This window comes from Phoenix dactylifera, chromosome 1 (genome assembly GCF_009389715.1).
Source record: "Phoenix dactylifera cultivar Barhee BC4 chromosome 1, palm_55x_up_171113_PBpolish2nd_filt_p, whole genome shotgun sequence".
Lineage (NCBI taxonomy): Eukaryota > Viridiplantae > Streptophyta > Magnoliopsida > Arecales > Arecaceae > Phoenix > Phoenix dactylifera.
This window is the reverse complement of record NC_052392.1, coordinates 13,663,855-13,688,875: the sequence shown is the minus strand read 5'-3', so window position 1 is coordinate 13,688,875 and position 25,021 is coordinate 13,663,855. Positions and strand designations below refer to the sequence as shown.

The following is a 25,021-nucleotide window of genomic DNA, read 5'->3' as shown; positions in this document are numbered from 1 at the left end:
AAACAATTTGGCTAAGAGAAACATGCCAACATGTCAAAGAATTAATCATCATTAAACTTGTAAGAAAAAGACAACAATATGAAAGCAATGAACATGGGAGAAATAGAGACAATCATCAACCATTAAAATGACACCTTTAATTTGAGTATGGAAGTTTGAAATTTCCATGGGTTTATTTCACTAATGTCTCGAAAGCAACATCTTTTGTATGGATGAGTTCTCAAAATCTAAATCTATGCGGACCTCACTTTCCATGAAGCATCAGAAGCCAAATGCACATTTATATCTATGCAGAATTGAGGACCCAATTCATCTTAGACATGCTAGAAGTTACTCTTGTGCTGCAGCATCTCCTTCCTGTTTCACTCTGTTCCTCATTTCTTTCTCCTGATAAACCTGTACAAAAAAATATATATATATATTAAGTTCAGAGAATAGGTTCCAACTCAAAAAGAAGAAGAAAGAGAAGTGAAAAAGTATGGAAAAACTATGATCAGGGGTTACAGTTTTCGTCAACAGCTTTTCATGCTCATAGACTGGTTTAAGAACTCTAAACTCACTAAATTGGGCTCAATTCCATTATTTGCAACTGCACCTAAGTTGCATACAATATATAGAATTCCTGAGGACAGCAGAGCTGCCCTAATCGAGTGTCAAATACAACCATGTAGTGTCGTTACGGTCCTTTCCACATAGCAACACCTTTTGAGGGGAGATGGTGGAGATGCCAGCACCCGACCTCAAACCCTGGACCTCTTCCATTTGGAGAAGGATGCCAAAGCTGAGGTAAGAGTAGATGGCCTTTCCAGCATATCAACACTACATTGAGAATACTAAGATAGCTTTAATTGTTCTTACCTTCTACTTCTGGATGTTAAAAGAATGTACCGCTATTGTTACGTTTACCCTCTCGAGCGTTTTGAATACCAATCCAAATAAATGATGAGGAAAGTTTCATAAAATGTTCATATAACTGCATATAATTAGTCGCATTGCCAGTAGTAGTTGTGGTTGTGGATGGTATCTGGGATTTTAATATACAACTAGCTGTCAGTCAACTGAATGAAAAACCAAGATATAAAACCATGATGACTGGCCACATGCACATGCAACGACATGCTACACCTGGATGGATCTTTCCCTTTGGATGACAAGCCACTACCCCTTGTGCTGCACTCATGACAGAAGATTACCACAACGACTGAAAGTTTCGGTCCATCCATGAGTACCATATCATTGCCCTCACTCAGCACCCACTCGTTAAGGAGTTTGCCCACTGTTTAGAGAACATCCACTTTTGTTGAATTTTTAAATATCCAATAATCCAATGAAACAGGTTAAAAAAACTAATCTTCAATATTTGCATCCAGGTAGGAAATCTAATTCTGGCATTTAGACTTCATGTATTGCTGTATAACTTTCTTCATGATTTTGTTCAGCACAAATTGAAATGCAGCAAAGTGAGAAGAAGATGGAATCTACGGGTAAATAAATCGATAAAGCTATTATGGGTAACGGTTTTGATCATACCTCCTTTTCAGCCTGAGTGAGTCTGCTCCAGAGATACCGTATATGCCTGACAACAGCCCTCTCTTTCCCAGAATACACAGGCTTCAGTACAGCATACTGCTCAGCAGCAAAGAAGCTATAGCCACTCATGTTGGATCTGGGACGAGACAGTGCCTTTTGAGACCTCCGACTGCGGTAACTCGATGAGCTTTGGATTGCAGATGGTAAGAGAGGAACATGATATAGGACACCTCTCATGGTGTAAGAACCAAAATTTGCAGTCACTAGATAGCCATATTCGAATTTCTCATAAATCTCGCAAGTTACCCGAGTGCCTTTTCGTAAGGGGGGAATTTCTGTATATCACAAACCAGTCAAAAGCCTAAAAATGAGTTGGACACTTCAAGATCATATAACATATGTTCATCCATATATAAAATGCATAAAGTATGATTTAGAGAGGAGCAAATGAAGTCCATATATTCATTCTTTTTTGAGCAAAGGGATGGGGAAGTGTCTGATGGATAGAATTTACAAGAGAAGAAACAGAAACTTTCCACCAGGCAAAACTAGCAGCCACAGGGCCTTTAAAATTGCACTAATGGCTTGGATACAGCTTCCAAGACATCAACGAATATGCTCACATTACACAAGGATCGGCATGCTAGTACCAGTCTAGAAGCCACATTCTGAACCGAAAACAATTCCTGATATGCATTCATTTAGCCTTAGGAGACAACTATGTCCATAAAGAAGTGATGCACGAGTTTTCATGACCACTTTCATAAAATACTGTGTATTTTATGAATGTCAATCCTCTTATCCCTACCATATAACACAGACCTGGGATAGGGGGTTGTGAGCTTACTGCTTGTCATCTCATTCACAAGATCTCATGTATGGTGGAATTGTATGTCTAGACTCTAGAGAGATGCACCCGCATTTATGTCTAGACATGTCTAGAAAGACTATGCGCAATGGGGTAAAACAGCAGCCAGAAAAGGAAATGAGAGCAACAGAAGGGCAATGGTAAAAAAAAGGAATTGCTTTAAGAACATTCATTATGAACTTGTTTTTGAAAATCCTTTCCCTTACTTTGTCTATGTCAACAAACAATTCGAAATACCTCGACTTTTTCAGAACAGGTCCGAGTCAAATAGCAATGATTCGAAGCACTTCTTTTTACATTACACTATTTCAGAAATCTAAGGACTCCATCATATGGATATGTAAAATACATTTTTTGGGTAACCACTTTGTAACGATATCATCTATCATAACAATAAAAACCCTAATCTCCCCAACTGGATCCATAAGACCCTCAGCAGAACCCTCCTTATGTGAAATCCATTTAGTTCACTAGTTGACAAATTTAGATCACTCAGGCATGCCCATGACTACTATAGGAAAACAACCAAACATTCTAAACAGTAACAAGCATAACGGGCTCATGCATTAAAGACATATGGATTGGTAATGATGGTGCAGCCAACTGGAAGGTGCACTGAAATCAGATGGGATCAAATCACTGTGGAATTTTCAAGCAGGATCAAGCCATCAAAGGACCAAACAAAAGAATGTCCAAGGTACCAAAAGAAAGAACCTACATTATCATGTAACAACAATATGATTATGCCAGTGGAACAGAATTACCCAGCAATAGTTGAACTCATGGTCAAACTATATTTTCCTTTTCAGCTACATCAGCAAATTAGTCTTTTAAGGCAAAATCACAATAAGGGAAACAGAAGTGAAAGAAAATAAAAGAAAATTGTTTTTAAATCCAACCTGTCCGTAGCTGGTCTTTGGTGCTGCTATCCTCAGTTGATGTTGTGGAAACTTGTGGCTGAGATGCCTCCGATCCACTAACAGGGTTAGCAGCTGGTGAAGCTATTATCATGCCTGCTTCAGGGTGTAGTGGTTCTGATTTACAAACAGGTTTGCCGGCTAGCAAAATGAAGTGGAAATAGAAAGCTTAAATACAGGTGCTTGTTCAGCACACACCACCAGCTAAAATAAAAAGGGATATACAATGTGACATTCTATGTTTGTTATCAAAGTTAACATACCAGATACAGAGACAGAAGAACCCTTATTTCCAAAATAATAGACTTGTTCATAGCTACGAAGCAAGGACATATAGTACTTGCGTAATACAAATGATGCATTTGTGATTGTTGAAGGAAAATTGAAGGCAGCTACTACATCCTTCCATTTGCGATCTCTTATGACCTGAGGGAATTAATATGCATCAAACAGCAAAATAAACAAAGCATGCAATGAGCATTCTTGCGGGTCAAACACTGGAAGCCAAGAAACTATCAATATTCAATATCATCCTAATGAAATATTTATATGATTACGTATAAGACAATCTGTCCACAGCCAATATCATCCTAATGCAATGTTCATATGTCCATATATATGATGCACAGCAGAAAGAACCCTAACATAAGCAAGATAAAATTCTAGCTAATAAAGAGATGGCAACAACTAATCCACCAGTCTAGTTAGAGAAACAGCAAATAAGTTTAAAATTGTTTCCCAATAGACAATATGATGATAGACCATGTACAAAACATTCTCAATCAATATATCCTCTTATTTTCACAAGCAAAAAAAGGGTCTAATGAAACAATTATAATATCAAAATCATACTATTCCATTGTGTCAAAATGCATATTACTATAGCATGTCTACAGGGTGAAAAAGTCCATGCATTGACACTTAACTACTGGATTGATAATTATAATTATCGACTAAGTAAACAATTTCAGCTAACCACTTAAAAAAATAGTCTGGATAAAATAAAAACTGCAAAAGTCACTGGTACTCAATATTTGTATTGAAAATAAGAATAATAAACAAATGAACTATAAATATATAGCATTTTCTCCATTTTCTAGACACTTCTTGAATGAATATAAATGAGGGACATCTACTGCAATACTAGCCTCTCTGAAATCAATAAACTGCATGTAAATTCAGTATAACTTTCTATCTAACTCATAGCTAGAGTTTCAGGTTAAAACACCACCTTCAACAATTTTGCAGTTTAAGCACCTCCTTTAAGAGGCATAGTAGGGGAGGTTGATGGACTTGAAAATCATTAGGGGGTTTGGGAAAATTAGAGGCGTCACTTATAAGATATTACATCACATACACATATCGAAATAAATCCGGACAAGTCAAATGCCAAGACTAAGATGAGACTGTAAAGGAAAAAAGAGAAAATTGACGAATTAGATCCTGTGAATGTAATTACAGATGGCATCTTTTCACCTACAATTTCCAGTCCACCTCGAGAAGTAACTTCTGCAAAAAGACGATGAAGATTGAGGGGCCTTCCTCCCATAGTAGGCACCCTACAAGCAACAAAATATATAAATATGCAAGAAAAATGTTAGAGTTTGAGACCTAAAAATCCAACTAATTATGCAACCAGCTGGCTGAAAAATTAAATCATCCAGTAAGACGAGTTTAATTTTTTTATGATAATAGTACATCTAAGCCAATGCACACCAAGCATTAACATCGCACCACAAGACCAGTCCTACACTTTTGGGGGCTTTGCCTTCGATAGAAACTAATGAAGAAAGAGGACCCAAGAAACCCTCAAATAACAAATAAGGACAATGAATTAACATAGTTGTACGAGCACTACATAGTGCATCTGACAGGTTGTCATACAGCAAAAGGCTGAACTAATGTATATTTATTAGTTTTCAGAAGACATACTGTCAAGATAGATGGAGCCCTGAGATCAGATGAAGAGAAGAAACAAACCAGGGATCAAAATGTTGATTGAACTTTGAGAAATCTTGACTACTCATTCATATATGGTAGTTAACATAAGATTATGTGCTCTAGAAAGTGAAAGTCTCTAAAATATAAAACGATGCTACCAAGTGAAATTACAAGCGAACATTTAATGAAGTTTTAGGAGAAGGCAATCTCTGAAAATAAATACGAAAACGGAAACCATTTTTTCTAGTTCCTCACAAATTCTCTCGCAACCTTAATAACATTCATTCGAAAGAGAATACATCCAGAGGCTTAATTACTCCAATTTTCCATCCTTAAAATGCATCTTACTCTTGCTAAAGTAGTAGATGCAATTTAACAAATCTTGGTAAGTTATAAGAAATTTTTTTAAGACCTCTAAAATCACCCTTGCCCTGCTTTTTCACCTTTTCTTATTGCGTGTCTTCCCTAAGGCTTCCGTCCTAGGAAATAATTCATGTTCACAATTTTTCACAGCTTGCTACCCAGATAATAATATGATTATTCAAGCCTATAGATCAATAAGACAGCAAGATGAGAATAAACTTCCAGAGGACAAAGTTTGACTTCAAAACCCAAAGATAGCACTTTGAAATGATATTATAATCAAAATCTAAATAAGAAGCTTCATGCCATATACATATACATATACATACATACATATATATACATATATATGTATATATATAGAATAATTGAAATTATATGTAGGAAAACAAGCTTATGGGCTTGCAGTGATACAGTTCTGATCCTCTCTAGTCTAGGGTTGACTGGAGAGGATCAGTTCTAGAATCAGGCAAATATTTGTTAAATTTCAAACCTCTTATGCCTTTATATAAGAAAAGCATAATAAGAATGGCTTGAAAATAAAAAAGAATGCCTACTTATGCTATGCAGATCCAGTAGATAATACCTGATAGACATTGCACAGCAAAACAACATGGATCAACTGGAAGAGATTCTAAGCTAGAAAAATTACAAATTAATAATACCTGTACAGATTTCTCCAACTCTAAATTTTCCCATTAAAAAATATATAGATTGAAGAAATGAAAATAAAACAGTGGCAATAAGATATACATAAAGAAAAAGTTGATCAATTTTGGAAAAAAAATGTAACTTCAATTAACAGCAGGCACTAAGTGCACATAGCCCAATTATAATGATCTTAATGCCAACTAAATAAGAATCACTTCAAACAAGCACTTCAAAAAACTACTCGTGCAATCATTCCATAGCACAAACTGTAGAAAACAGTGTACAATAACAAAAGGTACGTTAATAACCTGTTTCCGAATCCCACAGAGAGAAGAATTGTTCAAATGCTAAGATTAACATTAATAAATGCATCTAGTCAATTAGTAGGAAACCACAACAAAACTAACTTCCAGTGAAATAAGCACACTATAACTACACATTAGAAACAGAAAATCGAAACACTCCTATGCATTGCATGGACAGGAAAAGCTCATTTTGCATGAATATGTGCAGGTATACCACTTACAGTATACCCATAGGAAACAATCTAAAGAACCCACATGGGATAAACAATTTATAAGCTATATTGACATCCATCTGAAAGGGAAAAATCCCTGCCTGAATGATGAAAATGAAAGATATTAAACCTAATTCCACAAAACCAGGCAAGGGGGAAAAATGCTCACTTCTACATCCAAAAGCACATGGAATCAATTATAATAAATCCAAAAAGCTAAAACCCACTTGAAATAAGCACTGTATCAACTACCTTCACTTCCATTTAAAAACAGAAATTCGACCAAACATTAAAAAGAAGTATTAAACTTGATCTATTATTCCACAGACCCAACACAAAGAGAAAAAAAGCTCTCTAAACATCCATCTTTATATGTAATCCAATCCTATAATATATATATATATATATATATATATATATATATATATATATATATATATATATATATATATATATATATAGATAGATAAAACTCACTTCCCACTTCCACCAAAAGTCCATATATCATCCAAAATCACAAATCAATAACAGAAAGATAAGAGCACAGCGTTCATAAGAGAAATTTGCTTTCACAAATTAGATTCAAGCCGGTTGAATAAGAAAGTCATGAAAAAATTCCTGAAATGGTGAAACCCACTTCCACATGCCGCAGACAAGAAAATGTTATAAAAAAGAAAACAGAAAACACATATTTTGTATCTAACTGCATGTAATCGATTAAAACGAAAGCAAAAAATAAATTAGAAAATTCACCTGAAATAAGCATTGCAAAAACTACATGAACATTCATCCGGAAATAAAAAAAAGATTATCAGATTAGTGTAGGGAAAGAAGTGTCGGCATCCACTTCCGCCTGACACCAAGAGATTATATTATATCACCCAGAATCAAAGTTTGGCAACAGAAATATAAGAACGTAGAGATCATAATAAAAATCCATAAACACAAAATTCGTTCGGAACGACTTTTTCCAATAAAACCATAAAAATAAAGATCGAGAACTCACTTCTACATTCCACAGACAACAAAAAAGCTCATCTTTTGCACCTGTGGATGCAGGTGACGAATCAAAAAATCAAGCCAGAAAAAAAAAATATACTGACAAAACAACTTGAAACAAGCACTCAAACAGCCTATGGAGCTGCAGAAGGGTTTCCATGAACACCCTTCACCAAAAGATCTCATAACTCGATCGAAAAATCAAACTTTTTAGCAGCGCAGTATTCAAAATCAAAACTCGACAACAGATACACAAGAAAACAGCAGTCGTAAGAGAAACCCGCTCACATAAACTTGGTTCCGGCCGATCTATGGAGCTTCTGAAGGGTTTCCATGAACACCCTTTCATCTGAGATCACCTTCTCGTACGTTGCCTGTGGCGATATGGGGAGCATTTGGGATGGCTGGGTTTGGACTGGGGTGACCTTTGGTGGTGGTGGTGTTGCAGGTGGTGGGCAGCTGCTGTATTTGGACATTCTATTTTTTTTTTCTTCCGCTCTTTTAACAGAGGTAAAGAGGAACAGTGGGTACAAAGAGGAGTTTGGCCTAAAAAAACCCCAGTGCTGCCCTAAAACAAAGAGAACAAGGGATTTTGAGGCATAAGAGAATGGTTCTCGAAAACGAGGCTGGATGGGTATTTAAAGGCACAAGGGACCGGACATTCCATTCTGGTAAGTGGCACCACTAGATATGGACAAGATATTCTTGTCAAAAAATAAAAAAAAAAGGAAAAAGAAAAGATATGAATGAGATCTGCGAAGGAAACAGGGAATAGAAATCCGTGGGAGGATAAAAGAGTCCGCCCATGTCAATCTATTACAACGGTGGCAGTGCCACCTTGGCAGGGATAGCGGTTACGGATCTCTTCCCTTCCCTGTGAGTCCATTATAAAATGTATCAATTGAACGGCTAGGATAAATTTATTATGTATCAATGATTCAATGGAATAGTTGGAATAAATCTAACTTCTAAATAATGTCCCCCCTAAACTTTCATGAGAAGTTTTATGGCTTTTCTTTTTTTAAAAAAAAATAATCTTCCAAACAAAGTTGTGCTGATGATGTGTGGCGCTTCCATTTCACCCACTATTGATAGTGTATTGATATAATAAACATGTTGCACATTGCGAATCCAAGAAAAAGTTGGTGCAAATGCTAAAAAATACTTTTTATAAAGAACAGGTCGCTGTTTAAGTAATTACAGATCAGAAGGTTGCGTGTTTCATTTATGTCAGTTTCAATTTTATAAAACAGTTTTCTTTTTTGTTTTTTGGAAAAATTTCTGTAAACCAGTTTAAGAATCAATTTAAAAACTTTTTAGTTTTAAAAAGCTTCTGCCAACTTGTTTGTTTCCCCATTTTTTTTCAAAAATTCATTTTCGGACGGTTTGAAAGAATTGTGCTGTCACCTGTTTGTTTTCCCGAGCTTTTCTTGGGAAAATTATTTTTGAAATTTCTTAGAAACTTTTCCTATTTTCAGAAAATTTTGTCAATTTCTTTGTTTCTAATGGTACTTCATGACTGATTGATTTTGCTCATATAATTTTTCTTAGATTCTTTTAAAAAAATTAAGCCTTTTTTTTCTATGCATTTGTTTTTAAGGCATTTTTAACTGATCAACTTTGCTTATATAAATGATTATAAGACTCAAAGATACATCTGTCAGCAAAACTTTTTGGAGTTAGTTGTTTTTCCTATATATTTCTGATATGTTTTAAAATTTATTTTCAGAAACTCATGTCAACACATTTGTTTTACATGGCACTTCTTGATAGCATGTTTGGCATCGTTTTTATTTTTTTAAAAAATACAAAAATCAGGATAAAAAAATATGTTTGGTGCTATTGTCTTTTTATTTTTTAAAAATTATCTTCGATATTTCTAAAGAAAGTAAGAATTTCTACTTTCATTATTTTTTAAAAATAATAAATTCTGTTCTTTTACTACTACCATCTCTACCGCTATTACTCATATTGCTGCTAACATTAGATCCGCCATTGCTGCTCCCACCACCAATATTGCCGCTATCTCTACCACCTCTGCCTCTATTATTGTCGTCGTCGTCGCCACCATCTTGATTGATTTTTCTTTCATACACAATTATAAAACCGAACATACATCTGATTAATGAAAATTCCAAAACAACGTAACCAAGATCTTTGTTTATATCTTATTTTATATTTCTTATTTCATGTTTATTTTATTATTTTTGTTATGTTTATTCTAATTTTTGTCTTTTTAATCTTATTTATGCATTTGATTTTATAATTTTTGTTTATCTTTTTTGCCGTTTGTACATTTATCTCAACCAAAAATACAGAAAATAAAATATAATAAATAATTTAATTTATTTGATTATTATTTTTTTTTACAACATGCATGGCATATGCCATCAATTTCATTAACCACTTTTTTTACCAAGAATACCCTTTCTTTTCCATTTATCTTAAAAAAGTATGTTAATCATCTTAGTAACTTTCTTGCCGCATCCACGTTCACTCTTTCCTCTTCCAAATAGACTTATCACCATCTTTCCTCTCTCTTCCCCTCCAACGTGCCCGTACAGATTCAATGGCTTTATGTATGTGCATGGACGTGCATATAAATGACCGTTTTAAATCATTAAATATTCGCTCCTAATTTTGTCACTTTCTATGCCAAGAATATTTTTTAAAAAAATTTATATTATTTTTTCCATGTAACTTCACCGTTCGTCTCCATGCGCTCTCTATCCTTTAGACCCTTTCTAATTGGACTCCTAAACAAATCTTCTCTCTAATCCAACTCATTAGACTCTCTCTCTCTCTCTCTCTCTCTCTCTCTCTCTCTCTCTCTCTCTCTCCTCTTAAATGTACATTGCACGTAATGCTAGTATATTATGAAACAATTGGACAATGGTAATTATGAATTAGTTAACCACCCCACTATAATTTGTTCATTTGTTTACACTTAAATACTTTGGGTTACATTTAAATGGCTCTAATTAGCTTTCCAAAAATGGTGAGTTAGACCATGTCACCAATAATGGTCAAGCACTCTCTATCCTCCTGTCTCAATCAAATTGAACACTTCTCATAAAACGCTGCTATAGATTGAATAGATTTCTCTAATTCGATTCTCAACCTCTTTCCCTAATGAGACTTCAAGACAAGTGAGATTATCTTTTCTCTAAGGATTTTTTGCATGAATACTCTTCTAAAAATTCAAATTTGTGTGAATACCCTCTTAAAATTTATATTTATTTTTGTACCCTTATAACATACTATTTTTGCACATATGCCCCTAATATAACGATTCTTCTAATACCGTTAATAAAAACCATATATTGTTTTAATTAAAAAATAAAATTTTGAAATTAATTTTTTGTCCTCTATCGTGTTCGCCTTATAAAGTTTTTTTTTGGCACATCTACCCATTAAGATACTTTAGTCATTTTAATTTGAAAACCATTAATTTTTTAACCGTGTTAGATGGCGTGAGTATATATACAAAAATATGGATATAAAAAAAGGGTAGAATAGCAAAACAAGTGTTTTATGAGGGTATACGTGCAAATATCAATTTTGGAATGGTATTCATGCAAAATTCGATATATAGGAGGGTATATATGCAAAAAAAAAAAAAATAATTTGACTCATTATTAGACTCTTTTACTTGCTCTCTCTCTCTCTCTCTCTCTCTCGCCTCTCTCTTCTCCCAAATGTACATTACACGTGTTTGGTTGCCAATGCATTAAAAAAAACAATGGAACAAAGTAATCATGAATTAGTTACACACCCAGTGTGATTTATTTATTTGTTTATTTATTTATACTTAAATACTTACAATTAAATCCAAATGGCTCTAACTAGCTCGCCAATTAAAAACAGGTAAAGCGCTCTCTATTCTCTTTTCCCGATCAAATTGAACCCCTTTCATAAAACTCCCAACTAGATTTGATAGATTTCTCGGATTCGACTCCAACGCTCTCTCTCTGATTGGACTCCCAATCAAATTAAACTAATCCAACTCCCACACACTTTAGACTCTATTACTTGCTCCCTCCCCTCCCTCTTCACTCAATTGGACATTGCACGTGTCAGGTTGCTTATATATTTAAAACAACATTGAACAATATGAATTAGTTAACCACTCATTCTAATTTTATTTCTTTGTTGCTTAAATACCTGCAGTTAAATTGAAATGGCTCTAACTAGCTTGACAATAATGAGTTTAGACCCTTTCACCAACAACTGGCATCGTCATTGTATATTATATACCATCATTCTCCATTTGAGTCTCGCATTCATCAGCAATTGTAGCCAATCTTTCTCACTTGCACCCCAATTTTAGCCAAGCCAAGCTTCCACCAGCCCTGGTTGTCAAAAGCCCCTCACACCACTAACAATATCTAGCAAATGATAAATTAATTTACGAAAACTTTACTGTCATACATGTATATCGTGAGACCAATGGAACGGCCGACTGGATGACAACATATGTTGCAAGCCATTCAGAAGATATCCTATAGTCTGGAAAGAGTGAGATGCCCAGAGCACTTTGAGATCTTTTGTTTTCTAATTTTATTAGATATATTTGTACTTATGATGTATGAAATGCCCGTTTTAGCCAAAAAAAAAAAAACTTTGCTGCCAATTTGGTTATCGGCGTCGAAGTTTCAATTCACCATGTTTCTTCCCAATATGGTTGTTTGTCCTACTAAAATGTCGTAGGAGAGGAAGGAGAGGAAAATATCATGCCAGCATGCTCATGCTTGCAACGATATGTTCTTTCTTGAGTTGTCTGTCATGCATATCTTTCAAAGTAAACCTATTGTCAATGCTAAAAGAATACGATAACAAAAATAGGTAGATGCCGACGGCAAGTCTAATAGACAATAAAAGAAGCTCAAGAAATATTTCTGTTATACATTATAACTCAATACGCTAGATTATCGCCTCTACAACTCTTGTTTGATACACCCCTCTTGATACACTTTACTCTTTATATCGAGTTCTAGAGAAAGTAATGCAAAAGATGCATCAACTAAAAATGAACTCTTCTTGAAGTAAGACAAATGATACATGTCTGTTAAATTTGCAAGTCTTGAATGCTACTTCATTGCTAACTATTATCGCCATTAGAAATCGGCTAGCGAGTTGGAGAGGTCCAGCCAGGTGACAAGGAATGCAGAATCTTCCAACGTGTTCAGCTTGGCAAGGATCAAATACATCACAATGCCTTATTCACAAGGCTAGGTACTGAGAAGAACCCACAACAAACAAGAGACATAGGTAACAAGCACTAGAGCTTAAGACAAACAGTTGGACGACAAAAGATTACCATAGAACCAAGGTTACATGAGTACCAGGCTAGTCATCTAGTTAGAACTTACAGTCCTCTGCACACTGAGAGCTCCCACAAGTACCTCAAACCTCACCAGTGCACTCTCTCAAGCAACTGTACAAGCCTTCTTCATACACCCCGCCATGAGTCCATTTTTATCCCATTTAACTTTGGAGATTGGGGTTGTTTCTAGTTTTCCAAATATAGGGCATCAAAGCAGATGAAACCAAAAAAGATGTGATAGAAGAGGGAGACTCTACCTCAATGTAGTGAGTCGAGGTATGAGAAAACTCGGCGGCGATTGTACTGGAGGAGGCTGCCGTAAGTGCGGTCCCACACACCAACAAAGAGAGCCTCCGTGTCAGGGCTAAATGACATGCCTGATATCTCACCAAAGAAATCCAATTCCTGTTGCTTGTTGTACCCACTTCCCACATCAAAAATGTGAACAAAGTCTGCGGGCTCAGCCATTGCCATAAATCTACCATCTGAGGTGAAGCGGATCGATCTTATAGCTCCAAGATTTCCTCTCAAGACGGAAACTGATTTGGAGAGGTTTCGGGCATCCCAAATCCGGCAAGTCTTATCCTGGTTACCGGTGGCGAATGTCCGACCATCCGGGTTCCATGCTGAAGCAAATGAGTAGTCCAAGTGTCCATGCAAAACCTGGATAGTCTGTAAGAACCCAAGCATCAGCATACCCAGTTTTTGAAGTTCATTCTCCGGTAGTCACAGTGATCACAGTGGGATAAAGGCAAGTATGCTGATTACCTTTCCAGTATGAGCATCCACCAACAATCCTTGAGGGTCGTCTCCCACAATGACAAGAACCTTTCTATCAGGACTGAGTGCTGTATGCTGGCAAAAGAATTGGAAGAATAAGGACAACATTATATCTTCCACAGCCATTTATTAGAAAAATGAAACATATGGTTTCCAGAACTCAGATTTGACAGCAATCCAGCGCCAAGATCCTATAAGGTGGCACGAATCAAAATTGCAATTTTCTTCTTCACTCACATTGTTCATTGCTAACTATACATTTTTGATCCTCTGCTATTACTAATTTTCCCCAAAACAGTTGAGAGGTGGTCCGCTTCAAACTTTTAAAAAGAACAAGTCATAGCATTCAATGAAAACTAACAATGGCATTCCTTTACCCAGACTACCACTTTTAACCAAGTATGCGCATCAAAGAGAAACAAGAACATTTATGGCTTACATTCACTGGCCACTCAAAATGGAAATGCTTGGAAAGTTGAAACTTCTCCATGTCAAAATCTCTAACTCCACAGTCATTGTTTGAAGCCATAAAGCGTACAGCTCCACTGCAATGTTTTAAGATGGATGAGCTACTGAAATATTCAAAAAGGAAATAGTAAACAGAGAGAAAAGAATGATAAGACACCTGGAACTGTCATATATCTCTACAGCATTTGTAATTGCATTGTCATCATAAGTTGTCCGGGAGCAAAAGCTCACTCCAGGTCGATCCAGATACTAACAGTTCCCATGTCAGCAACATAGCATGAATAAACAAAGTACATTCCAAAAAAAAGGAAAAAATCATTTTGAAACCTTACCGTCAATAACCTAAATATTTTATTATTCATGTCATGAAATGCATTGATGTTTCAAAAGGCAATAGCATCAAGTTTATCCTTATGTTTTATCAGTGTCTATGTCATGGTTTTACATGATGACACGTATCATGTCAGGCCAGTACTAGCACGTAGCACTTGGTCAATAGGGCATCCATCAAATCCCTTTTATTCTTTTTTTAAAGTCATTTTTATTTGTTTCAGCACGGGGCATGCCATGCTGCCATGCCGGCTACTGGTGGGCACACCATGTGCCAGTGACACTTAAATCCTCCGTCCATGGCATGGAGATATCACTAAGTCACAAGTTAATGAAAGATATCTAAAGCAGGCTTAAATGCATAGGATATAATTTTCATATTTAACATGACACGAGGACCTTCCAGTGGTGATGAGAGAAGTCAAAAACTTCACAACCAAGTTAGTAAAATGGGTTCTAGTAAAGAGGCATATTAGCAGAAACCCAGATTTTGGACCGGACCACCATGTAGTCAGATGATCATTTGTATTTTGTCTGATAGTAGCAGGATGATAACCAAAACCTCCAATATGAGACAATCTAAGAACTGATTAGGGTTAGAGTCCACTGCTCAGATGGTTGCGAATATATGCAACTTTATGATAATTGGTTTAGACAGTTTTACCATCAAAACTTGAGAAAATAACTCAGCCATTAAACTATTTGGTATTTATCATACAATATAGCAACAATTAAAAAAGAACTCATTAATTGCTATATTAAACAGCCTTGGAGGGTTTATCCTCTTGGAAAGCCGATAATCTGCTTTATTCACATGAATATAAATTAAAAATGATTGACAAGTTTGCACAACATGCAGCAAAACAACATAAAAGTTCAAGTAATGAAGAAGATATGTTGTTTCAACCATAGAAACAATAACTACACAAATAGTGACTAACAATATTACATGCTATGGAAGAAGCACAGGTTGGAAGATTCATTAGCAATATTGGTAATTTTTTGCATCTTCCTAGCTCTTTTTATTTCTTGTAAGGTAATCTAAGTCAAGTGAGAAAATTACCTTACAAATAAGTTCCCCCTGAAAGCCACCAGCTATAAGTAACTTATCCTTTACTGCTAATGTACTAACTTGAGTCTGAGAAAATCCTTCCAATAAATTCCCTGGGTGTTTCTGGACCAAAACAGAACAGCATAAAAAAATAAGAAGACGACAATCCTCTGCACAAGGTGATCTAAGAAAAACTTTAGCCTTAATTGAAATATATGATTTGAAGAATATATGTAGCAAAATTATAGACAAGAAAATATGCACCTCACATGGTGCCACATGCCCTGAAACATTTAGAACTTCAGACTTCTTACAACTTAATGATGACCAATGAATGACTGAGAAGTGTGACATAAGGTAGACATTATGTTTTGATGTAGCCCAGACCAAGTTCCTAAGCTGCAAGGAGGGAAAAAAAAAAAGCAAGTCAGTTATTCATCTTCCAGAGTACAAATTGAATAGCATACCTGAACCATTATTTCGCAAAAAATAATTAATACGTGAACCTTCTGATTGCCACTACACCAAAATGCAAAGGGATCATGATCTTGTTTAGGATCATATAGGTGATTTTCAAATGATGGTGGTTACAGTATCTTCATTGAATTGAGGTAACTACGACATAGACTGGAAGCCAATGATAAATTGGCAAAATAAAAAAAAAGGATCTAACAGAATCTCTAAAAGCATTGATTCAGAAAATAAAATTAAAAGTATAATATAATTTCAACAACACTTGTCCCATCTATCCGGGTCATAACTATAAGATCAAGTATGTACTCTGGGGAGAAACTAGGGAAAGTGAAGCATTGAAATGGCACCAATTACATGCACCCTCATCTAGAACATACAAACCTAACACTTCATCCTGGTAACCACTTATAGAATTTGAATAGATCAAATTCAAGTAAAGAAAGAACAAAAAATACTAAAAATGAAACCAAAACTGAAAGGAGATCACTAACATAAGATTCAGCAAAAGTGCTTTTTAAAACTAATTTAGCCTATATAAAAGAGTGTGAATTCATTGAATTGCTCCATATTGCTATGCCAGGTGATGTGGATAATCAAGCACCAAAAGTGGAATCCAAGTTAAGAACACACCTTAGAAGGTGTATCTCAGTCTAAGATGATAAGAACTATAGACACTTGATCATGTTTCCCAAGCCCCAATGGAATCTGGTGAATGTTATAACACTGCGATCAAAATATGTCCTAACTTATCCCCATGAAGTGGGTACTAACTACAACACAAGCAGATGGGTTATTTGTAATCAACTATTTGCACATATCAAGTCTATAATCCATCTGGTAAGACTAGTGGACAAGTGGCATATGCAAAAAAATCGATGCATGGGTGACATATAACCTTGAGATATATGTGTCTACTACAGTAAACCACTGAAAATTGGCTCTTGGCAAATGTCACTGGCAAATCAGGTACATAAATAGCTATAATGACCACTAGCACATAGCACTATGTGAACCCCCTTGGACATTACTTGAACAGATTTTGTGCACAGGGACATAGAGAAGAAAATTAATCATGACATTCAGCACTAGAATATCATCTGTACCATTTAACATTATGACAGATCAAAATATTCACTTTCTACAACACATGTAAACACTAACATATGTAATTAAAGCTGCTAGCATCTGTAATCCATTATCATCCAACATGAAAAATTGACAAACCCTAATAATATCTTTTCTTCACATCTCTCTTTCTATCAAAAAAGGAATGCATCTCATTCACCTTAAAACAAATGGCAACATGAGAGCCACAGAAATATTCATTCAAGTAATTAAAAAACAGCCATTATCTACTGCAAGAAAACTAAGCAGAATGAGAGTACTTTCTTCGAAAACCAATGATAAGTTTCATGAATGTTATTTCTAACAATAAGGTTTTTGATGCAAATCCAACCTGCAATTTAGAAACAGTAAACTATCATCATATCAATGAGAGCTTTGCATATATATTAATTATCATTGTAGGAGAAAGCAGATCTTTGTTGCAAGATAACCAAAATAGTTAGGCAAAATTGAATGAGCATAACAAATTTAGAAACCGCGATATAAAACTAAAATTATCATTCCTTACCTGAAAATGAAGAATAGTTGATTTCACAGATCTTGTATTGCGCCAAAACTCATAATACAATCCTCCTTTCTTGGTTGGTTTACAATCCTAGATATGAAAGAAATCAATTAAAGAAAAGGAATGAACAAAATAATACAAAATGAATATAGAGGCATGCAATATGATACCTTTTCTGATGCTTCTCCAGAATTGGGAATGTTCTCATAATTCTTATATTGTTCCAATCTAGTTTGTCTGTACCTTTCCCTTGTTATACTTAGCCTATCCCAAGGTATTCCTTGTATATCCTCTCCTTTCCTTGCTTGTGCAGATGAAGTATCTGTCACCTTACCATTCTGTACCAAAATAGAAACCTTGCTTTACTGAATCACATGCATATTACCTTATTGGATATAAGAATGAGGTAAAGAAATAAGTGCTCTTGATCAAGAAACATATAAAATAAAACAATGGATCCAGACCACTAGACATCCCCCTTTTTTCATTTGGCTCAGAAGTAACTGAGCATCTAGCAATATAGGACCATCTTTTAAGAAGACGAGCATACCAACTGGCCATATTCTTCATCATCAGAATCTGAATCTCCCATTCCTCTTCCATGATACTCTTCATCCATGTCACCATCCATATCAGCCATTTCATACTCATCAGCCATTCCGTCAATGTCATCCTCTTGGTAGTGAGACATGTCCTTCTTAGTATAATGTATGTCTCTGCAACGACCAAGTCTAGGTAATAAATTTCAAGCATTCAAGAGAGCTAGAAAGGGAGGGAGGGATGAGTGTATGCGTGCACATGCATGGTATCAAGGTCCACTCAAAATGGGGAAAGAGTTACTGCATCATTTTTCAAGAATACGATATGTGCTCACCACCATAAAAATATGTTGACATGAATGAGCTCCTAGAGTAACAAAATAATTTACCATGGTTGCAAAGGATTTAAAAATTACCTACATAAGAATGACAATCTCAACTTATGACAAAGACAACATAAAGTAAACTTGATTAAGAATGACGAAAAAGTTCCTCTGACAGTTAAGATATTTATTGAAGAAAGAAAAAGACAAAAAAGAAAAAAACTTCGACCAACAATTTCAGCATTAACATGGATAATAATAACTCCCTTTAATATTTAGCCAAGGGGTATTTTTGCATATATTCTAGGAGGCTTCCATAATTGATCGAGCTCCTGCAAATCCTAAAATAATATGTGTACATTTACTGTTGACCTCATGTTTTACAACTTCATGAATTTAAGTTTTTAGGAACTGTTCTGGCAATATTCTAAGTCTTAGTTTCCCTAGTTAGAGTGCCATATTGCAACTATAAATTGGGTTAAGAGTCTTAGAATTAAGTAGGTTATGTTATTAGGTGTTTTATGTCAGTATTTTTAGGGTATGTTGATATGTTGATACTTCTCTATTACTCTTGAATAGAATTTATATCAGCGTTATGCTGTCTAATTCTTTTCTTTCTAAAGCTTACACCCTATAAGCATCCACAATGCAACAATTTCTCCAGCCAACTTAAAAACTGGTCAAGAGGCTGCTAATGAGTGATTACTGGACATAGGCTCTGATTGAACTTGTGTTCTAAGACTTCAAAATGAAATTCGGAAAGGTCAAAACAAACAAGGCTTCCAATATTAATGACCAGTCAGATAATGTAGAGCTGACATAACTATAGAACGCTAACAGTTCATTCGGTTGGGGTATGTTAGATTACGGGGTAATCTGACGATTCTTGGAAATCATTTATCTAGAAAAATGATTGCAAAAAAAATATAAAGTTTACCACGTTGGTTGGTAGAAAAATTACTCGGAAAAATGACATCGAAAAAAAATCGCTATGTTTGGTTAGAGGTAATCTTATATAGAAATATTGCCAAATTTTCAACAATACCCTCTGATAAATAATTCAAATAATAACATTTTTTCTCAGTTCATTTATTGGCCATTTATGGCCCACTTACATAAACACTGTCAATATCGGAATTGTACTCACCCGCATCGCGTGGTGATACTCCTACGCAAGGTTCGGGGCAGGTCGTCGCGATCCGAGTGACGGTGGACCAGTGTGCCTTTTATAATTGCAGGTTTCTTGGATGGCAGGTACTGTCCATCCCTCTTCTTAGGTAGCTTGGACCTATTTCCTACTCTGTTTATTGCATCAAAATTGCCCAAAGTATATCACATGTGCACATCTAATTGCAATCACCTAGAATTGGGGACACCAATCTTGCTTGACTCGTCCGGACATCTAGCGATATAAACAAATATGCAATTTATGTCTTGCTTAGGGTTTGCTACTGCTTGTGTAGCTGTTTGTTGACGAGGTGCATTGAGGTTTTGATCTCCTTATCCGGAATTTCGATTTTAATTTAATTAAAGGGGACTATCTTGCTCTTATTAATGTATTAAGTATATTATTATTTATATATAATTAATCAATATATTAATATAATTATAATACATTAATATAATTCATATCAATTATATTAATATAATTCATATCAATTATATTAATATAATTAATATAACATAAGTGAGGGCATTTGCATCAAAAAATGATATTTTCTGATTACCGCCACTCGGTAATCTAGAGTGCGAAAACAAAGACCACCCCCAGATGGTACTTGTTTTACTTTTTCTTTTAAGAAAATATATATAGGACCTACTATTTATTTTACCATTTCTTTCATCCACCTTTTGTACCAAACATGATAATCTGATATAGGATTTATTGTCCCATACTAGATTACCCCCAACGAGATGAGCACTAAAGGTATTACAAGATGTCAGACTGACCGCCAATAGAGATATGGAATGCTACCATAACCATAAGGGTAAGTTTAAGATGAACATAGAAGGAAATGTGGTAATCTAGTGAAGCCTATTGGATGCCACCTAAGGTTTATTCGATCCATGTTTGGATAACATAACGACGTACTATAGGATAGCCTCCAAAGGTCATATGCATTCAAATGGCATTAAAGTCAGAGAGAAGGAGACCAATTAGGATAGTAGAAGCTATCAAATTTCCAAGTTGATGGGGAACATGTAATTGAAAAAGGACCAATAAAGGTTAAACATCTACATCCACAATAGAAAGTCTACCACCTCTTCCATTTGGCTATGCCAATCAACACGAAGACAATTAAAGTCAAAGCCTTCAATGACGTCATCAATGCACTCATGCAATAAGAGTGAAAAAGAATGTTTAATGGATTCTCCACCTTATGGACTACTGTACGTCCTTGAACAGCTCAGTACGGGGCATGTCGTACTGTATAGGATCGGAATTAGTACAAACATCATATTCCGATCCGTACAGTTTCCATACCAACCCGTGCCGAAATATACCAACCCGTACTGAGATATACCAAGATATAAAGAGTAAAATAGCTTGAGAGTTGATTTGGTACAAGGTATGTACCGTATCGTACCAATCCATACTATACCAAACTGGATATATACTGATACAATACCCAAGATATACCATTTTGGTAATGGACTATATACCAGTGCAGGGCGTACCAAGTATCGGTACCCCTCTGTACCGTATACCGCTACTAAATCAATGTAGTACGGTACGCTCCGTATCGTCCAATTTGGTGCAGTATGGCATATCTTAATGGTATCTCATACAAAGATTGCAGACCTTACCCCATCTAGATGCATGAGCAATTACGTTTGAGATAACGAAAAGGGACAATAGATCAACTCCCATCTATGATACCCTGATCCGATCAAGGATTTCCCACCTCATTCTCTTTCGAGAATCACTATCCAACCTCTACATAAGGGCACAATTTGGGCACTGGATTAACAAGATCACAAAAACTATCCAAATTTCATATTGCAGGATGGGGAATGGTAGGATGAAAAATGGCAATCGTCTAAAAGTAGCCATTTAAAGGGGAGTTCCCTTCAAATGCCCACTTAGTCAGACATGAAATATCTATAGGGGTGAACATGTAACAGCCCAAAAGATTGCAGGGGTCAATGTGCAAATACATTCATGGTAATTTCTACATGCTCATGTGCATGCTTCCTGGTGTAAATGAAATAGAATAGAATACTATTAGTTGCACTACTTAACCTTGTTTGAAACATGAGTATCAACATATTCTTTGGAGGTAACCAAGTCATCTATCCACACCGTATATATTCTTTGTAATATAAAGTATAAATGTTTTAGACTCCCTAATCTCTTACCTAAGATGACAATTAAAAATCCCATAAGGAGTCAAATTGACGCTCACCAAAAAAGATGAAGTTTAACAATGTTTTTTTAGGGAAGAACAAGCTCTAGATTAATTAATTCGAAACGTTTGTTTTGGTTCAAAGAGAGAAAGTTGAAGCATGCATGCACGCACTGAAGAAATAAAGGCGAGTGTGATGTTTAAAGTTCTATATAGAGTGGCATCCTTCAATTATACCTGCCTTCAAGAACGATATCTAAACCATATAGTCAATCTAAGTCACAAACCATAATCTCAAACTGAGACATCTCAAAAAAATTCATGCCCGTGGACAAGTAATTAACACACACAAAAAAAAGGAGAGGAGGAATATCATTTGCACTGAAAAGCTTCAAGTTACCTAGATGTACAAGATTTCAGGCACACAGGTGAATGATCAAAACCAAATGAGATTTTCATTAGCCCAATCTAAACAGCCACTAGAAGACCATTGGGAATAACCATCGATAGACATACAAGAAAAATATGCCTCCTATGCTAAAAATAAGACCTGTGATTGTTTCTTCTAAAAATCAGCATATGAACCCTAAAATTAACATGAAACATTAAAAAAGGGGAAAAAGAGAAAGTGAGACATGTATCATATTGCTTTCATCCATCAAAGAATTCAAGATTTTTTTTTGCAAAACAAAAAAAAGAATTTTAATCCTTATACTATGCTAGACTAACACAACACCACCATCCGACTTCAGAACCAAAATTCCAGGTAGAGAATCATGATAACTTCCAGGTAACGCAGCATGAATAAGAACCTTGGATCTAAAAGAGAGAGAGAGCACATATTTCCAAACCCAATTTGAACCCAAAGCAGAGATTGCACTAAATCTTTCTCTTTTCTTCCCGATTTTTTCACTAAAGATCGCCAACAAACCAATTTAAGTCATAATTCTTGAGTCCAGACAAAGAGATCAGAGAGAAACAAAATCCAAATTCTTCCGTGAAGATTCCCAAGTTCCCATTTGAAACCTAAAATTCGAGTGCAATCGAAGAACCTAAACATAAATTTCAAGATTTAAAAATGTTTCACACCTCTTCCAGGGATCGAAAGCCCTCAGATCGCGATGGGGGTGAGAATCCGCATCGGATGGGGCGAGAAATCCAAAAGATTCCACGCGTTCCGACAGTGGAATCGGAGGAATTCCAGTTGGTTCCCGTAGATCTGGGGCTTCTTTTAGGTTTCCTTTTTCTATTTTCTTTCCATAATTTCCCCGACCGCGAAGGGAGGAGAAAATTTTAGGCACCTGCACGGTACGGTGGATTAAAATAAAAAGAAGACGTTCATGGGACAACTATTTTTCCCCTAGTAATCTTAACAAAACTACGAAAATGCCACCCGTCGGTGCTGATCGCCCCGGGGTAGTTCTAAATACACCCCCCCGATTGCTCAGGACACCCCCCAAAAACCAAAAAAAAAATACCCAAACTAACCTTTAGTGTAATTACCATATTGCCCTTGAAATTTTCTCAGTACACCCCCCTTCCTCCTCCTCCGTCTCCTCCTCCGTTTCGTTTTGAAAAGGAAAAAAAAAACCACCCCTCAAACCCCCCTTAAACCCCTCGATCCATTTACATCGTTTAGGCGATCTTTGAAGGAGATTTAAGCCCCATTCGAAGCATGGACAAGCAACTAGTGATTTGGGACGAAGAATCGGCCGCAAAGGTACGTGTTCCACCTTGTTTCGAAAGTTTTTTTTTTTCACGGTTCGTGCTCCGTTCGGCACTGGATCGCCGAACAAAAGGCTTCTGTTCGGCTGCACAGTGCCGAACAGAAGCCTTCTGTTCGGCAACGCTCTACCGAACAGAAGGCTTCTGTTCGGCTGCACAGTGCCGAACATAAGGCTTCTGTCCGGCACACTGCAGCCGAACAGAAGGCTTCTGTTCGGCACTCTGCAGCCGAACAGAAGCCTTCTCGTGCCAAATCGCGTGCCGTGCTGAATTTTGTGCCGAACAGATCCTCTGATTCATTAATTCTTGGTGATAAATTATTTTATATGTAGGGCTATGCTACAACCGAATCGAGTATAATTGGATCAGAATTTGTACTGGATTACACAAGCGAATTTACAACTTACGAGGTATTATAATATATTGTGCAATTTTGTATTAGTTTAGCGAGCTATTTTTACAACTGTGTACTTACATAAATTGTTTAATGTATAGATCTTCAAGAGTAGAGAGGACTTGTGTAATTGGTGTCGTGAAGCTGGGAGGCGAAATGGTTTTGTTGTTGTAATCAAATCATCCGATGCAGGTACCATTTCTAAGAAACCCAGAATTACGTTAGGTTGTGAGAGGGGTGGGACGTACCGAACCACAAAAGAAAAGCGAATAAAGACTGCCTGTGGGACAAAGAAGTGTGGATGCCCTTTTGCATTAAGAGGAAAGAAATTGGATACTGCGGATGATTGGATATTACTGGTCGTATGTGGAGTGCACAATCATCCCGCTGCAGAGAATCTGGAGGGGCACTCATATGCAGGGAGATTATCTGAGCAGGAGACGGAATTGTTAGTGGATATGTCGAAGAGTTTGGTTCGTCCAAAGGACATATTATCCACATTGAAGGAAAGAGATGCCCTCAATGTTACGACTATCAAGACTATCTACAATGTACGTCAACGATTTAAGGTTGCAGAGAAAGCCGGGAGGTCTGAAATGCAACATCTATTAGGTAAATTATCAGAGGCTAAATATATTGAGTGGCATAGGAATTGTACTAATACGGATGTTGTGCATGACTTATTTTGGGCACACCCTGGCAGCATTGATTTGTTCCGTGCATTTCCCCGTGTGTTGATAATGGATTGCACGTACAAGACGAATAGGTATCGTCTTCCGCTCTTAGAGATTGTGGGGGTGACATCTACTGACATGACATTTTCAGTTGCTTTTGTATACTTAAATTCT

At 36.0% G+C, this 25,021-nt stretch overlaps 2 protein-coding genes across 4 annotated transcripts; both read right to left on the bottom strand.

Moving 5' to 3' along the window:
* Nucleotides 1-96: 96 nt before the first annotated feature.
* LOC103710645 (high mobility group B protein 15-like) lies at nt 97-8,405 on the bottom strand. The gene is made up of 6 exons (XM_008796464.4): nt 8,075-8,405; nt 4,796-4,874; nt 3,579-3,741; nt 3,298-3,456; nt 1,531-1,865; nt 97-396 (listed from the first exon to the last, which is right to left on the bottom strand). Exons 1-6 carry the CDS (start codon nt 8,260-8,262, stop codon nt 331-333), a joined length of 990 nt encoding a protein of 329 aa, XP_008794686.2. The 5' UTR covers nt 8,263-8,405; the 3' UTR covers nt 97-330.
* Nucleotides 8,406-12,667: 4,262 nt separating this feature from the next.
* LOC103710646 (uncharacterized WD repeat-containing protein C2A9.03-like) lies at nt 12,668-23,368 on the bottom strand. Of its 3 annotated transcripts, none has more exons than XM_008796466.4 (10): nt 23,144-23,368; nt 18,396-18,561; nt 18,016-18,183; nt 17,849-17,935; nt 16,006-16,140; nt 15,754-15,864; nt 14,518-14,609; nt 14,332-14,437; nt 13,881-13,967; nt 12,668-13,784 (listed from the first exon to the last, which is right to left on the bottom strand). In XM_008796466.4, the coding sequence occupies exons 2-10, from the start codon at nt 18,534-18,536 to the stop codon at nt 13,371-13,373; spliced, it is 1,341 nt and encodes a 446-aa protein (XP_008794688.1). In that variant the 5' UTR covers nt 18,537-18,561; nt 23,144-23,368; the 3' UTR covers nt 12,668-13,370. The 3 variants fall into 3 exon arrangements, with proteins under 3 accessions (XP_008794688.1, XP_038983062.1, XP_038983065.1); XM_039127134.1 differs by lacking the exon at nt 23,144-23,368 and adding an exon at nt 22,867-23,099; XM_039127137.1 differs by lacking the exon at nt 23,144-23,368 and adding an exon at nt 19,855-20,191.
* Between the last annotated feature and the right edge of the window lie 1,653 nt (nt 23,369-25,021).

Coding starts and splice junctions, on each gene's coding strand:
- LOC103710645 (XM_008796464.4), bottom strand. CDS start 8,262: ATGTCCAAATACAGCAGCTGCCCACCACCTGCAACACCACCACCACCA. Junction 1,866..3,297: donor CAAAGACCAGCTACGGACAG/GTTGGATTTAAA, acceptor TGTGATATACAG/AAATTCCCCCCTTACGAAAA. Junction 397..1,530: donor TCACTCAGGCTGAAAAGGAG/GTATGATCAAAA, acceptor TTTTTTGTACAG/GTTTATCAGGAGAAAGAAAT.
- LOC103710646 (XM_039127134.1), bottom strand. CDS start 22,895: ATGTGCTCTCTCTCTCTTTTAGATCCAAG. Junction 14,438..14,517: donor GAGATATATGACAGTTCCAG/GTGTCTTATCAT, acceptor AAAACATTGCAG/TGGAGCTGTACGCTTTATGG. Junction 13,785..13,880: donor TGGATGCTCATACTGGAAAG/GTAATCAGCATA, acceptor GGGTTCTTACAG/ACTATCCAGGTTTTGCATGG.